This window comes from Callorhinus ursinus, unplaced genomic scaffold (assembly GCF_003265705.2).
Source record: "Callorhinus ursinus isolate GAN/ISIS: 27379988/994484 unplaced genomic scaffold, GSC_fseal_2.0 scaffold20, whole genome shotgun sequence".
Classification (NCBI taxonomy): domain Eukaryota; kingdom Metazoa; phylum Chordata; class Mammalia; order Carnivora; family Otariidae; genus Callorhinus; species Callorhinus ursinus.
Genome location: NW_027397082.1, coordinates 6,970,938 through 6,988,488, shown reverse-complemented (window position 1 = coordinate 6,988,488; position 17,551 = coordinate 6,970,938). Strand labels below are relative to the sequence as shown.

General features: G+C 42.2%; 1 protein-coding gene across 13 annotated transcripts in view; it reads right to left on the bottom strand.

The window, feature by feature from the left end:
• The window catches only part of ABLIM1 (actin binding LIM protein 1), a 300,260-nt gene that overhangs the window by 124,667 nt on the left and 158,042 nt on the right, over positions 1-17,551 (bottom strand). For all 13 annotated transcript variants that reach the window (XM_073904157.1, XM_073904155.1, XM_073904161.1 and 10 more), the window contains exon 3: positions 3,126-3,309. In XM_073904157.1, the coding sequence (XP_073760258.1) occupies positions 3,126-3,309 (184 nt within the window). The remainder of the gene's footprint in view (positions 1-3,125; positions 3,310-17,551) is intronic.

Sequence of the window (17,551 nt, the reverse complement as noted above, 5' to 3'; positions counted from 1 at the left end):
TAAAAACGATTAGCTTCTAAAAACTTAAAAAAAAAAACCCCACAAAACTATTAACTTCTTTTCAGAGAGATCATTTCCTTTTGCGTCACTCGTCAACAACAAACAGTTTGCAAAAATATTGCCTCTGCATGTGTGTTACCCGTTTCTTCTCTGGCCAGTTCAGTGGCAGGTAGTTTTTCAAAAAGAAAAGTCATTAACAAAGACTCACAGGACAATTTCCAGGTCCGCTTACTTGTAATTGGCAATTTGCCAATACTCTTCATTAACATGAGCTTTCAAATTGTGATTCTGTTGGTTAGGAAATTAAAAACTCACAAGCAAAACATCCCCACACATCTGAGTCAGAAGCAATTACTTAGGAACAAACACTGGCTCTTTGACAGGAGTTTTACTTTCACAGCTGCTAACCCTCCTTTAAGTGGCCCTTCAGCTGCCTAACTGTTGGTAATTAACCGTAACACACACACAGGTAGTACATTTGGACTTGAAACAACTCCACAGATGTGCTTTGTGCTGGTCCTCAAGGAGAGTTACAGGTTCTCTCCCCCCCGCCCCCTCCTTTTACAAGTGCTGAGCTGAGGCCCTCTCTTCTCTCAGGGTGCTGGTGCTGTGTTACTTTCCATTGTTCAGATAAGGCCCGGAGAGCTTAAGTGACCTGCCTGGACTGACCAACTCGGGAGACTGGCCCCAGGCAGTGCAGGTGGCATCCACTAATACAGGACTTCTCTGTCTTTAACAATCAAAAATCGTGCTTTGGTGGATGCCAGTGGGCCTACTGCTGATCATCCATGAAACCCGAACGAGGCCCCAGTCTGCTCTGTGAGGGGGCATCAGGAATTAGGGGGCCAGAAGCATAACCACAAGCTTTTTGCCTCTGATCGGAGCCAGGGCTAGGTTGAGGCCAGTGAGGCACCTGGGGCACCTGGGGCCCAGCATTTAAAGGAGGCCCTAACTCTCAGGTGTAAACCCTGCAATGCACGCTAGCCTCCTCTCTTGCCTCCGAGCCAAGTTTGTATGTTTAGACTTGAATCCCACCTGGATCCACTAGCGGATAAACCGGAGTCCAGTTCTTAACATGGGGCCAGGTCTTTTGAACTTTGGCTTGTGTGATTTTATAAATGACCCTCTTCAGTTCTTTCCCCCTTCAGCCCACTGTGTTCTCTGCCCACATGGCTTCACTTCCTTCTGCCATTTGTGTGACTGTGTGTTATCAAGAAAACCGGATCTGGAGTCAGGAAACCTGAGTTCAAATCTTAGCCTTGCAAGTGTTAGTCTGGGGAAAGTCCCTTCAACTCTGAGACCCAGAGTCACTCATAATTAGGGACACTAATTCCTGGCTGACTTCACGGAATTGCTAAGAGGGTTAACGTAGATTCGACATGAATGCAGGTCGTCAGCCATAAAGGAGGCCTCCACTTCAGGTAGAATATCATCATCTTCAGCAGCAGCATGCTAGTAACAACAGTGAGTACTTCTTCGCTGGCCCAAACATCGGAGACAGGACTATCACTAATAGACGTTTATTCATCATCACCGACTTTAAAACAATGACCTCTCAAAGCCAGAATCAGGAGGGCTCTTAGAGCCCAGGGCCAGGGCCTTCCAACCTGGCTGAGTAGCCCTATACTTGGGAGCCCTCTAGAAACTACTAGATCAGCAGGAGAGTTCGGGGGAAAATGTTAGAAACAGACATTTGTAAAGAGATCTTCCCCAGGGGAGGAGTCCACTGCTCATCCTGGTTTGGGGAATCACTGGGATCTAGTCCACAGCCTCCTATCTTACAGATGAAACAATTGCCATGGAAAAACTTAATTCACATAGTTCAGGAAGCAGGACTAGAACTTGGGACTCTCGAATGCCAGCCAAGGGCTTTTAAGCAGGCAGTGGGCCACAGCCTGCAAAGCGAGAGGTCAAGAGGAAACTTTACTTTGGATTAAATACAGAAAAATTTTCAGCTCAGTAATCCAGCATTTTAAAATTAGGATTTAAAAAGATATACTTGAGAAATGGACTAATAACTATAAAATATTATTACAATAATTTTACGATGAATACTCCATCTAAATCTTATATGGTTCATGTGTGAGTATTACCTTGTTAGCTAATTAGATAGAATGAAGTTTACCTTTCTAGAGTTTACATCTCTCTGGCCTAGAAACATGAAATGCTGAAAAACAAAGCAAAACACCTCCTCTGAACTGTCATTTTTACAAAGCTACAGCAAAATGGAGCACACAGCCAGCAACAGCACACCCAAAGAATGGGACTGCCCGATTAGGACAGATCAGTAAAGTAGCTGAGCCTTGCTGGTGACTCCCCTTGTTACCGCAAGCGACGCCATCTTAAGTTCTAGAATGTGTAGTATTCGAAACACAGAACGATGAAACCACCACCTTTCCCCACTCACACTTCACATACTTTCCCCTGCTTCTCTCTGACTGATCATTTTAACCAAGCTGGTTTGTGCAGTTAAGATTTAACCTTGCTAGAGGATGGAAGCCTAGAGAGCAGGGGTGGGTCAACTGTTCCCCCCGAGAGTTCAGACTATAAGTATTTTTTTTAGACTTTGTGGATCATATGATGTCTGTCATGACTGCTCAACTCTGCCACTGTAGCTCAAAAGAAGCCATAAGCAGCCATATGTGAAAAAATGGGTGTGACTGTGTCCCAATAAAACTTTATTTACAAAGACAGGTATTGGGGCTAATTTGGGCCATGGGGCAGAGTTTGCCCAGCTCTGCTACAGAGTAAACGAGACTATTTTAAACACACACACATGAACGTATACTTCCAAAGAAGCTTTATCCTTCCAAGCAGTTATGCCATTTCCTCCTAAGGTTTTCATTGCTCAAACTGTTTCAAGACCCAGAGCTGCTTTCACACTTGGTTTCAAGACACTTAAAATCAGTCATATTATTTAGTAGAGGACCTCGTGTGTAAAGTTTCCCAACTAAATGACTTTTTGACTAAGACTGATAAAACAATAGAAACATTTTTTTAAAAAAATCTAAGGGTGCATCAGAAAAAGAATATTTCAAGACAGTGCAACTCAAGACAAAAGGTGTACATCCCAGGCTTTAAGAGCAGAACGCAGCACTTCTCTGTTGGGGGAAGGCACCACTTACTTGCAGATGGTACAGGCAAAGCAGTTGGGATGATAAGTCTTGCCCAGGGCAGTCACCACTTCTCCTTCCACGAACTCCCCACAGCCGTGGCAGCGTGTCCCATACATCCTCTGGTAGTCCAGGGTGCAGAGATACTCCCCGTTCTTTATGAAGAAGCCCCCTTGTGCCAGGTCACAGCCGCACACTGTGGAAAGACAAGTTCGCCTTTGGTCAACATCTGCTAAGCTGCTGGGCAGTGCTGCCTTCCCCTGCGTGCTGGGAACTTACTCCATGAGCTCAGTGGCTTGGGGTTAGGGGAGGGGACTGGTACAAAGAGCTATTTATTGTTGGGCTCTGAGTTCTCTGTTGCCTCCCTCCCCTTCTGTTTCCCTCCTTTTGGGAGCGATGCAATCTCACATACAAGTAAAATCCATTGGCTGGGGCTCAATGACTTTTGTGGTATGTCTAAGATTCAGAGATAATCAGTCTTTGATGGAAAGATGCCCTTGGTATGTGCTGTCTCAGTTATGAACAAAGGTATCCCCGGCAGTGTGATTTAGGAAAGGTATCCACTGCTTGCCCTCACAACTACTTGGTTTGGGCCAAGACTATTACTGAGCTGAGTAATAAATTCCCACTATACCGAAAGCAGGAGCTGAAATGTCCAATGTCCATTTTTTTCCCCACTTTGGAAACACTTTCCCATAGCTATGAAAAATTCAGACGTTTAATTTTCTCTGTGGGCAGCAGACAGGATAAGCCAATTATTTATATATTATAGGGAGAGATAAAAATGAACAGACAAAAGAGGAAAGAAAAGGGAATGTGTCCAGGATAAAACTGTCATTCAGGACCTCAGTACCTGCAAAAGGGAATGCCTTGCTGTGTCTGGATTTTGGTGTCTCTTTCGAAACTGTGCAGCCGTGGATTATGGAGATAGGGCAAAGTTCCCAGCGTGTCAGGGGCTTGGGCGTGGCCTACGTGTTCAGACAAGACCAGAGGAGGGCACAACAACTTGTCCAAAACTAAAGCCTAAGGCAGACCCTGAGAATAAAGCGTTTCCACTGCCAAAGGACTGGGAAGCAGCAGACACAGCTGGGAATCTCCAGTCTTGCCCTCCCGATACCCAGGCTTGGGTGACTCCTATATACCTAAGGGCCTTAGGCAAAAAATCCCGGATTCTTCCTGCAAGCAGCTGGACTAGGCACCCAGTGGGCAGGGGGAAGGCAAGCTCCACCACTAACTTGCTTTCCTAAGAATCCTACTGGAACACCTCCAGTGTTCCTCTAATTAGTTTCCATGACTCATCAATGCCTCTGGATGATCTGGTGCTGGGCACAGTAAGGTACTGACTGAGTACTTTGACAACTCTCCCACCCTCTGTTGGCAGTCTTCCCTATTGCAAAGCATTAGAGATATTCAAGGTGACACCGAACCTACAAACAAGCCTTCCAATGTGGATTCATCAGCCTTTGTTTACATCAACACTCCACAGCTATGACCTCCTTCTTTGCAATTTATAATCAAGTAACCCAAGATGATGGCCTGAGTCCATCATGCCTGAAAATGACCACCCTATAAATATGACTCCGATCACATTACCTGGAAAACAGTTCGTTCACCACCTGCTGCCTCCTCCAACCTGCCAGTGCCCCCACTGTGCACACACCTGCTTCTTCCTTAACAAACGGGTCCTGCAGGTTGGGGGAACGCGGGTACAGACTGACTGCACTCGGACTGCAAATCCCTTCAATAGCAACAAACACAACCCTGGTGGTGGTGGGGGTCACAGAATACCCAGAGAACATATCTTAGTTCCCCACAAGATGACAAAGCACTTTATGGTGAGTGTCCTCATCTTTACTTCTTTGGATTCTTCTTCAGGAATCTTTGACCATGGTATCTAGGGTATGACTAAGAATACAGCATGTGAATTAAGTTGAATCCAGCGTCAAACTTGGCAGGCTCCCCGGGATGTCACTCCTCAGTGACGTCAGCAGTTTTGATGACTCTGTTGCTTTTCCAAACACGGGTATTTCTTAAAGTCATGAGAAGGGACAAAATAATGCATTTGGATTACCAGTAATTGCCTTTATTGCCTCCTCCAATCAATGGGTACGTTTAAAAGTTCACAGATCCTTTATAAAAAGATGTGGTGGCAACAAGGTCATCTTTAAGCTAATGTACATTGTGGAGACAGCATCAGCACTCACTGTAATGTTTCAGAGATTCCCTGTTATTTGCTGCTTCCACGGGCACCTCTGGGCAGACGTTCTGCTTCACAAGGGATTGCGACACTGATGTATCCTCTAAGTCCTGGTTTATATGTATGTAGTCTTAAAAAAATGTAGTCTTAAAAAATGACCTTGCAACTCCTGTTGAGAGTTGTCAAACTACAACTGAACTCTGCCCCTCTGAGATTTCATTTGGCCTAGTCCATAAATTCAAAGCAGGGGCCCATATTGGCTTACGCAATTGTACCACTGTTTCTGGTGGTTTATACGCAAGGAAACCCCCGTTTGAAGAACGTCTCAGAGGCAGGGCTGAGTAAAGGTCTTTACTCGCCATTCCTCCTCCGTCTCGGATCACAGCGTCTCAGTCTCCCTAGCCAGACTCTTAAACACAGGTAACTGCCGTGAACACTATCTCCTTCCTCTAGAATAAGGCTGCCCTAGGAACAAATCTCCCCTACTCCCATAGCTTCAACTATGACTCTGTCTATGATCAACTATGATCTATGTCTCTATCTGTGATGTCTTCCCCAAGCCTTAGATCTTTATTTTTCGCTGCCCAGCAGGCACAGACAGCATGCCTATCTTAAGCCTGGCATTTTATTTTTTATTTTTTTTTTAGAGAGAGAGAGAGGGAGCGTATGTGTGTGGGGGAAGGGGCAGAGAGAGAGGGAGAGAGAGAATCTCAAGCAGACTCCACGCTCAGCACAGAGCCCAACAAGGGGCTTGATCTCGTGACTGTGAGATCATGACCTGAGCCAAAACCAAAAATCAGTTGTCTCCCAACTGAGCCACCCAGGCCCCCCAAGCCTGGCGTTTTAGAAACAAACACTACCCTCTTGCTTCTATGCCACCCCCATAACCTTGTTCTTCAACTCCCTCTTTGAGTAACACGCCAGCACTATTCATTCTCTGCTCTTGCTCTAAAATTTTCAACTCGCCCCTAAATCCAATCCATTTTCCTAACAAAACATTCCTCTGAACAATTCCCTCCTCTGCCTTCTTGTTGTCACCACTGAGATCCTGGCCTGCAGCTTCACTGTCCTGTATTATAACATTTTTATAGTGTAATAGTGTTTACACTGGCAAACAAAACAAAACACAACTGGAGACAACTGAATTTCCATCAGTAGAACAACAGTTGAATAAATTATGGCACAACCAGTCTATGGAGCTGGTGTTAAAGAGAATGGATTAGATCAATATCTATAACCCAGAGGCCCGTCCTCGATATATCCTTAAGTGAAAAGAACAAATGTCACAGAGTAAAGAATTTCAATAACCTCCTTTTTAAAAGAAGGTCTATGTATATTTTTATGAATAAGGAAAAGTTAACACAAACATAGGACTACTAAGTTAGTAATGAGGATGTAGGATGAGGCTGAAGAATTGTTAAGTCTTTCTTCATATACCTATGTGTCAGCTCATTTAACTGTTTAAAATTGTGGTAAAATACATGTAACATAAAACTTGTCATCTTAATCATTTTCAATGTACAGTTCAGTGGTATCAAGTATTTGCACTGTTGTGCAACCAGCACCACCATCCACCCACAGAACATTTTTCATCTTGCAAAACTAAAGCTCTGTCCCTGTTCAACACTAACTCCCCATTCTCCCTCCCTCAGTCCCTGGCAAGCACCATTCTACTTCTATCTCTACGAATCTGACTACTCCAGGAACCTCATGTAAGTGCAAGGTCACTCAGATAGTAAGTTAAGAAAAATTAACCAAAACTTATAAACAAGGTAAGGGAGAGGAGCATGTTCTTCCAATGTCCTGCTGAGCATTAACAGCTCACACAAGGATTATTTCATTACCCAGGGCACTGGCTTTGTGTTTGACAAGCTCTTCACTATGGATTAAAGGCCCAGCCTATAAAGTTAAGGGTAACTTACAGATTTTTGTCCAGTGGAGATGTAAATGATTTCTGTCAGGTTTTGTTGTCCCCTTGGACTGCTAATCAGTTTACACCTAACCCTGACATCTTACCCTGACATTCCTTCATGAATGCCTTTATAACCTGTTCCTTTGGTTCTCCTTTGAACCAGCTTTGCCACCCTGCTGGCTCCCTCATTAAGGTATTAAATCAATCTTTGCTACATGTTCATTCTATATTTGTGTGTCATATATTTAACTTTTGAAAATTACACTTTGACAAAGGGGTTACTCTCTTTAACCAAAAATATCTAAAGGTTTAAGGAACCTTTGGTCGGTTTCATATTAACAGCTTAGCAAATACTTCTAACTGGTGGCACAAAGTAAAACTTCCACATCTAAATGATCACAAAATCTCCATGGGTGAGGTCAAACTTCAGTAGGGTATATTTAGATTTTTAACTTCAGGTGCTCCATTTGTCTTTGCTCTAGTTGATAGTTAACGTATGCCTAGGAAGAAGCACAGACTCCTCTCCTTAAAAAAGGAGAGAGAACTGCCACTGGAAGAGATTAATTGCTTTCTTCTCAATGATCAATTATTGAAACCATGCCGCACTCAAGGCCCCACTGAACCTTGCCTGCTTTGCTGTCACTGAGGCATGGTATCAGCCATACGCCTTGTTGATGGTATGCTCTTGAACTCATTGTCTGCAAACCACTGAAAACCATGATCTGGGTAAGTAAGAATATGTATGTCCCAGCAGTGTTATATAAAAGCTGTGAAATTAGAAACAGACATGTTTTAATATCTTAAATCTTAAAAAAAAAAATTAACAGGAGCTGCCTGGGTTGTAAACAGCATGGAGTAGGAGGGGAACAAAGTACAGAGGTGTCAAACAAGGGTGAAAACAGCACAGTATTTTAGCAGCACCAACAGGGATGGGGTGTCAACTATTTCTCCAACTTTCTGAAAACAGTGGATAACATTTTATGTTACAGCAAGTTCATTTCAGTGATTGGTTCACATTGCCAAACACTGAGCAGAATAGGTAATACTTAAAACTCTGCCCAGAGATGGGCTTGGGACTAAAATGCAAACGATGTTTTCTTCTTTTCTATCAGAACTGAACATCTCTGCAGGGGTTACTGCTCGTGTGGGTGTTTTAATCAATTCCTTTCAGCAAGAGAGGGAGGGACGCTAAGCAAATGTGATCAATGTTTTCAATTTGGTTTTGAGTAACACAAGAGCTTTAATTGGGGGCCAGGAGCCTCGGTGGGGGGGCGGGGCGGTCCTTCCTTCTCTTTTTTGCGGCAGGCACAGGGTTTTGTCTCTGGCACTCAGCTAGCTGGTCAACCCATCACAGGCTATGAGGAGCCCTTCTGAACTTGTACAGTGAGGTGGAGGCCCTGCTTGGCTGGAACCTGGGTTGCACCTGCTCAGTTCTGGTGATGAGGGTCATGTGCTCCAAAAGTGCTACTTTACCCTTAGCCAGCTCAAAACCCTACTCTACCCTGCATAGGCCAGCAACTCCCCTGCCTCCTCCTAGGGCACCAAGCGCTAGAGCTGGGGGTGGGATGGACGCAGGGTACTGAGCTCCCAAGCACTTCCTGGTGGATTAGTAGTGTGAATACCAAATACGTTCTATTCTCTGCCTCCATCCTCTATCCAACTACATTTTAAAAGAATCTTATTTCATCAAAGCCGTTATTCTATTCATTTTCTCAAATTGTTTCTTCATAGAAAATATAAAGGTCGACTTCGACATAGGGCCTTCCTAAACCACAAGAATTCCATTACAGTGTGGGGTCTCATTGAATCTGCTTTTGCTCTGAAACCGAGAGCAATGTGTTTGAAAGTATCATACACTGAAGCTCAAAAGTACTATATGCTGTAGCCCAGAGCTCAAAATAGCAGAACAGAGACTCAAACAATAATGTGCGGGGGCAGCTTCTTACCAGAAATAACTATTTGCTAATGCATCATCCTGGAAGCAAATACTAAGCTTCAAAAACATATTTAAATAGTTTTTCACATTCGCTTCTACATGCTTATCAAAATCAATGATCATTTCTGTGAAAGAAGACAGTTAGAGGTCCATCCAGATGGCAGAATGGGCCCCCAATGGAAGGCACCTGGGGGGCTTGTATTCAATTCAGAGTTTGAATTTATAATAATAGATCAAGAGCTTTAGATGGGAAGGAATCACTTTGGAACATTTTTTTATTAATAAAAATCTTTAACCATATAGTAAGTTTGTTTAACACTTGTCAAATTCCATGTGCAAACAATATTAACTATAACAAGCTCAAATAACAAAGGTATTACTGAGAATAATATTTCTCACTCAACATCTACCAAAGGTTCATCTCAGTCTCTGCACCAGCACTTTACTCCCAACTCAGCCCCCCATGCCCCTGCAGGATGGACACCTCCGCTCACCTCCCGCCAACCCTGCCCTGCTTCCCTGGCCCCACTTAGGCCCGACCTCCTGATGAAGCTACAGTCTTCTCAGTCCCCTACAGCTCTGCTTCCTTAGGGCTAAGAACAATTATTGACATTTGATCCCTATTTAGTATATGTTGTCCTCGACCTTATACCACCATTGTGATTTTCTCCTTTTCTCAACTGTAAGCTTATTGAAGGCAAAGATCACCTTTCATGCTATTTCATGTCTCTCACAATATTTAGAGAGATGGCAAATTCTTGTCCCTTTCCTTCTATTTCATATTGCTGGTGTCTAGCCAGTGTGGGCAGAGCCAAGTACCTTTGGCAAGCATAAGGAAAGAGCATTTCAGCATGACTTTGAGCCAGTAACCCTCCCTCCTTCTGAAAGCACCTAATTGGCACCAAGATAGTGGTGCCAAGTAGTAACTCCACCCTCCCCCAATCTCTCAAGTCTTTTAAGACTCTGAACTTTATTAGCAATTGAAATTAATTGCAACTCAACAACTCTGGAGACCATTCCCATGCGTAAGTGCTATATACGGGTCCAGACTATACTGCGCTTTGTATCTAGCAGTACCAAGAAGGACCCAAGTACAGAGAATAAGACTGTGGTTGGTTAAGAACTCCATCATCTTAGGTGCAAGAGAAGGAACCAGAATGGGTTCACAGGGTAGAAACAGGAATAATTAAGGGGCTGAAAGAGAACACTTGAGGGAAAAAAAAAGTAGATGAAATTGGGATTAGACCAAAGAAAAAGAGGTCAAGGTAATAATGGTCTTTAAGTGTACAGTGAGTCATTTTAAGGAAATCAATAATCAGCTCTTTTCCAGCTAAGGAGGACACAGTGGAGAAAATTTGTTTTATATGTCCCAAGAGATGTAAGTTAGATAAGCTCACAGCTATAACCACAGAGGTGATTATAGCCTTGGTACAGCTGAGGGAGGTTGTATTTTATCTATGGTTTGGAAATATTTATGATAGAATAAATGGCCTTTCTATCCAGCATAGCAAGCACACTTATTCTTTGGATATGCACAATGTGATAATATTACTTTCTTGATCTTTTTTGTCTAGGTCAAATCACAGGATTACACTGCAATGAAAAGAAAATCGAACTCATAATTTTACCATGTTCTAAAGTTTTACTTTGGAAATGGGATATAAACATAAAGACTTAGTTCTTATAGCATATAAATTAGAGAATACAATTTTACTTTTATTATTTATTTTTTTAAAGATTTTATTTACTTATTTGAGAGAGAGTGCGGGTGAGAGAGGAGTCGGGGGGAGAGGGAGAGGGAGAAGCAGACTACCCGCTGAACAGGGAGCCCAACGTAGGGCTCGATCCTAGGACTCTGGGATCATGATCTGAGCCGAAGGCAGAGGCTTAACTGACTGAGCCACCCAGGTGCCCCTACAATTTTACTTTTAAAAAACTGAAAACAGTTAGCAGCAATGTCCACAATAGCCAAACTATGGAAAGAGCCTAGATGTCCATCAATAGATGAATGGATAAAGAAGATGTGGTATGTATACACAATGTACTATTACTCGGCCACCAAAAGAATGAAATCTTGCCATTTGCAATGACATGGATGGAACTAGAGGATATTATGCTAAGTGAAATAAGTCAGAGAAAAAAATACCGTATGATTTCACTATCTGTGGAATTTAAGAAACAAAGCAGATGAACAGAGAAGAGAAGGAAAACTAAAATAAGATGAAAATTGAGAGGAAGGCAAACGATAAGAGATGTTGAACTCTAGGAAAAAAACTGAGGGTTGCTGGAGGGAAGGGGGGTTGGGGGAAGGGATAATTGGGTGATAGGCATTAAGGAGGGCACGTGATGTGATGAGCAGTGGGTGTTAGATGCAACTGATCAGTCACTAAATTCTACTTCTGAAACTAACAAAAAAAATTTTAAAAACCCTAAATACAGAAAATCCTTAATCTGTATATCCAACTCAACACCTTACAATTTTCATCCATCTTACTCCGTATAATCCTTGCATTTTATAAATGTACATGTTCTACACGGAATGACCTTGACCTGGTAAACATCCTCCAGACCCTAAGATAACAAATATAGAAGATGCTGTTAGAGATAGGATGTTTATCCCAAGCCCCTTTACAAAACTCAGTCTTTAAAGAGTAATTCTTGAAAAACGTACTGTAATTCATTGACATTAGTAAAAATTATACCCTGAATTTTCTAATGGTTTTACATAAACTCCTTAAAAATAAGTTTGATGTTCATGGGCTCTCTTGATGACTGAACATTATAGAAGCCAAGGAGTTTTTTCAAAGCCATCAAAAGGTGACATTTTCCACACCCTCTAACACATCGCCAAGACTGACATCGCTAAGTAGCAACAGTCTCTATTAAAACATAATTCAATATAACGATTTCTGCCAATGCTATCTTGAGGGAAGAGTTTACATGATTTTTAAAATTTTCCACAGATACCCAATGTTCAGAAGTCTTTTTAAAACGATGACTATAAATAACATGTAACACTAATTCCATTTTTGAAAAGGAATAGCTACTATAATTAATGTTTAAAATGCCATCTTTCAAATGACAATGGGAACGTCATGGTTCCATTCACTTTTTTAGGAAGTTGTTTGCCTGAACGAAGGCCAATGTCAAGTCTAGCCATACCCTTGTCTTCACCATCTGCTGCCTTGAACAATGCAGCCCTTACCCCTGACCACAACTAGACTCACCCCCTTTCCAGTCCTGGGAAGGTTTTTGAGTTTTCTGGAGCATCCATGCTTTCTCATATGCTGCTTCTCCCCCCCCCCCCCACCCCCCCGGCAACATCCCCAGACCACTGAGCTCTAGGTGGCTTCTCAGCCTCTGACTCAGCACCCCTGGACTCTGGACCATTGGCCGGCACTTGTCCACTGCCAGCAACGGTTCCCCTAGAAGGTACATTGCTTGCCGCCTGATCACAGGTTCTTCAGAACTAGGTCCCATGTCATATATCCCTTCCAATCCTCCACAGACTGGCACAGTGAATGATAGATGATAAATGCTCTATAAACATTTCACATGGTTAAGATTTGAAGGCCATCAAGCATCGATACTCCCAGGCTGATTTATGCAAAAATCAAGTGACTTTTAGGAAGAAAAGAATACAAATCTATTTTTTGGAATAATGGAGTCTATTTAGTTGACTTTTATTACTAGGAAGAATAAGTGGTGGTTGTATTTCTAGCCTTTATTTGTTGCCTAAACTCTTTTTGGAGAGGTGGGGGTGGGGGACCTTTCCTGACCACCTGCCCCTCTCCCCACCATAAACACACCAAGAACCTCCTGCTGCAAGCTCACATCTTTGTTCAGGCAGCTTTTTATTTTCCCTCTATTGCACTGATCACAGTTGGTAAGTCATAGTTGTATGATTATCTGAACATCTGATTAATGTGCTGTCTAGTCCATTCAGGCTGCTCTAGCAAAACAAACAAACAAACCCATAGACTAGGTGACTTATATACAGCAGTATGCAGGCTAGAAAGTCCAACGAAGTGGACACCGAGGTGAGGTCTGAGTGAGCCTGGGGCACTCCAAGGGTTCAGGGTCAGGAGATGAAAAGAACCAGCAATATAACTGGTTCAATGCTTGCTTTGAAAATGCCTGCGGACAGTCTCAGCTTCCTTCCGTCCTCTACTGTATAAACACTCCCACAACCTTTGTTGTACAAATCATTTTCTTAGAAAACATGTACTTCCTCGATCAAGTTGGGTAAACTTCAGCATACCCTTTCTCAAGAAATAAGCTTTCAAGAACATGGACTAAGAGGTGTCAAGAACCGTAAAGAGCCTGAGATTTTACTTGCAAGCTAACAAGTGAGCCTGCCCTAGTTTTACAGGTGCTGGCAGAAGACAGAAAGCCCTGGGTCAGAAGCGAAAGACTTTACTACTAACAGCAGGCAACATGAGCTCCGTATTTGTTACTGGTTTTCCATGCCCCGTAAGTCCCCAGGGGCAAGAGAAGTACATGCGTGTGCAATGAGTTTGTTTCACAGCTGAAGAACCCTGAGCTTAGGAAACCCCAAACTTTTATAATGAGCCACAAGCAAATCTGTCCAACTTTTGTTTCAGATGCAGGTATTATTTCTAATATACTAGACAGCAAACAAACCTACCCTCTCTACTCCAGAGGGAGACCCTATCTTCCAAAGCTGTTGGCTCTACAAACAACCTTGAAAAGAAAATTCAGAACAAATGGCTACTAGCATCTCTGCTCACAAGAAGAGACCCATGGATATAATTAGCGCCCAGTAAGAGAATTGTTAAGCAGTATATTTTGGAGAATTTATGAGCCCTTGCTCTGTTCCAGCTTGTATTCAAAACTTCAACTATTTAAAAATCTAAATCGTATTTATTTGACTGGGTAACACTTTAACATGGTACAAAATTCAAAAGGATTATCCTTTATAAACAAAAGATGGCATGAAAGTGATTTCTCATTTGCCGAGAAGGGACCACATTTATAAAAAACTTCTTTTCCTTGTATTCTGGTTAATTCTGCCTTTTAATCAATTTCTGAATGACTAATATTCTCTAAATAGGTATTAAAAGCCCAAGCTCAGCTCTTAGGAGATCTAAGAAACCACTTCCATTTTACTGGAGTTTTATCAATTTATTTCTTGAGGCCCCAAATAACCCATATCCAATCTGCCCATGCAAGCCCAAAGGAGAAAGCTCAGGGTCTAAAGCAGTACAAAAAATTAAGCAACAGCAAGATCCTCACCAACAGCTCCCAGCACTCTCTCTTAACTCTTCTACCTGCCAGGCAGACATGCAGCTCTGTCATCAATGATAGAAAGCTTTCCTTACACTCCTTCATTTTGGAAGATGATGTTACTGTCTAGTAACCATAGGAGGACATATATTACCTTAAGTACTTGTTAAATCTTGTTGACTAGCTATGCCATTGGGAACATTTACTAATATTCAAGTTCCAAAGAAATACATAGTTACTGTTCATTCATTGAGTCAGTCAGTCATTCACCTCATTGAGCACCTACTATGCTGGGCGTTGCTCTAGGCACTGGACATACAGTAGTGAACAAAACAGACTAAAGTCTCTGCTCTCAAGGAGCTTATTCTCTCGTAGAGGGTGAAGATAGATGAATAAAATGTTATATATTTATATTTATATACATATAAATATATATATTTATAACATTTATATAACATTTATATAATAAATGTTAAGGAAAAAAAGATAAAGCAGGGAGAAATGTGATACAGGGAGGAGTTAAAATCTTACACAGGATAGTCCAGGAAAGGCTCACTGAAAACAAAATATTTGCCCAGCAGTCCTTCTTGATCCTCTCTCTCTCTGGTCCCTGGTTCGTTCATTCTTTTATTCGTTCATTCTATCTATCTATCCATTATGTTTTTTGGTCCCTGATCTTTTCTAAATGCTCTAGAACTTTTTGGCAGAAAAATGAATCTCGGGCATTATTTTGAAAATACTCAAGATAAATAATAAAAACTATAACAATGTAATGTATCAATATGATGAGCCATATATATTACAATTAAATATTAAATACATAATCAATTATTAAATATATAGTTAATTAAATATTAACTGCGTAATATTTAAAACGGATTTCTTATTCTCTCATTGGGCATTATTACAAGTATGATGAGGACAAGGTGATAATTAAAAAACTATCACATCCCTGGATCAATATCAGAATGAACAGAGAGCATGAAGGGAAAAACTCCTTACCTGGGATGATTGCTGCTTAATTGGAAAAGATGAGAAACAAAGCTACCGAGTGCTCAAGACACAGCTCCGTCCAGAACCCTGCGGCCATATTTTATTCCCATTGGGTTATTGCAAAGAATAACAGAAGCTTTTGGGATTTCCCTTTCTTTTAATTATAGAACCCAGTGTTAATTGAAACAATTTCCCACTTTCCTCATCTCATTAGCAGGTGGGTACGTTTTCCAAGGTTACACATGGAAATTGGGTTCTACCTCCTTCAGATCCTTGGCATTCTTTATTACTCATTTCCTGTCTTTTGCCCTTTCCTAGGGCAATGTCACACACCATCATCTAGCTTCAGCTGCTATCTAGATGCCAAAACACTTTCAAACCCTTCTTCCTGGAGTGCCTGGCTGGCTCAGCCGGGACAGCATGTGACTTTTGACCTCAGGGTCATGAGTTCGAGCCCCATGGTGGGGGTAGAGTTTACTTAATAAAAAAAAAAAATTAAAAATCACCCTTCTTCCCAACACAGACCAGTAGTTGTCTCTTGAGTGCTAAACCTATTGGACTCTGAGTATACCACGTGTCCTCAGCCTCGATGTATCCCAAGCCGAACTCTCCTCCTGGAACGACCCTGTGCAGTGCTCGTGTTCTTCCTTAGTGGGTGGCAACCATCTGTCCACACGGGCAGGCCAACTGGAAACCTGCATTCTCTTCTTTCCTCACACACAGTCACCAAATCCTATCAACCTTAGCTTTAAATGTCTCTTAGATCTGCCCCTGATTCTCTATCATACCTGCTGCTACATTATTTCTACCAGGACAATGCTTATATCTCCCCTAGGAGTCTCCCTGCCTCCAGTCAGCGTCCTATAGATTTCTCCATCACAGTGCTTATTACCCAATATCATAAATGTTGCTTATTTATATCTCTCTCCAAATACCCTATGGGTCCTTTGAGGACAAACATGGTGTGGGTGTGCCGTCTCTTCCTATTATTAGCACTTAGCATAATATCCCACAAGGAGTATGTGTCCAATTAACATTTACTAATTGGGTAAATAGCTCCTACACCATTAGATCCCAAGATGTCAGACATTTCAGGGAGATGGGTTCACCAACAAAATTCCTGCTCACCACCCCTGGATCCTGTGAACTCAGGGACTGATCACTGGTTTAAGATTGTGCTCTGAGCTCTAGGTTCCTCCGAAGCGACCCTTTCCTACCTTCATGTCTGGTTCTCATGGAAGATGTTCACTGTCCTCTTTCTCCCTCGCCTTTCAAAACTCATTCCTAGTAAAAGAGTCCATCTCTGCTTTTTATTCCCATAGGTGTTTGAATTCTAGGATGTTCTTTCTAACTATGGAAAGTAGCCTCTGGTCTCATTCAAGAACTATGAGGCTTTGGCAACAAGGTGCCTGAGTGCAGGAGGGTCGAGGGGGAGGCAGAGGAGAGAATTTGAGGGAGAAATGCTGTCTGGCCCCGAAATCAGAGTCAGAACCTGAATGTTCTTCCTCTGCACTTGGCCAGCTCTTATCCCAAAGCCCAGGCTTGTTCTAGCAACTGCTCTCCACCCCAAATCCTTTCTCCCAGGATATTAGCTCACTATCTGGACATGATACCTCTGCTTTAGATGGAACAGGCAGAAAACAAAACTGTTGTTTGCAGACTGAGCTGCAGTCTGGGCCATGTGGGCTAGGAGGAAGACAGCATTCCTCAAGAAGACTTCTGTTTCCTCTGGGAAACCGTCCTAATGGATTCATAAAAAGTAGAGACTATGAAAATTTAGAGTCAGGACAGTGAGGGAACAGGAAATTGAGGTCCGAGGGATGAAGGGGAGAAGAGTCTTTATAGGGAGAGGAAGACATACCAAGACAGTGGCAGGTGGAGTCTGAATACGTATGAGAAATGGCCCTGGTCTGGACTTTCTGTTCACTTTTCCTGTAAACCTAAAACTGCACAAAAAATTAAAGCCTATTAATGAAAATGGAGGAACGAAGGCAGGAAGAAAGAGAGGAGAAGAGAAGAGAAGAGAAAAAAGAAAAGAAAAAGAAAGAAAGAAAGAAAAGAAAGAAAGAAAGAAAGAAAAAAAAGAAAAGAAAAGAAAAGAAAAGAAAAGAAAGGAAAGAAAGGAAAGAAAGGAAAGAAAGGAAAGAAAGGAA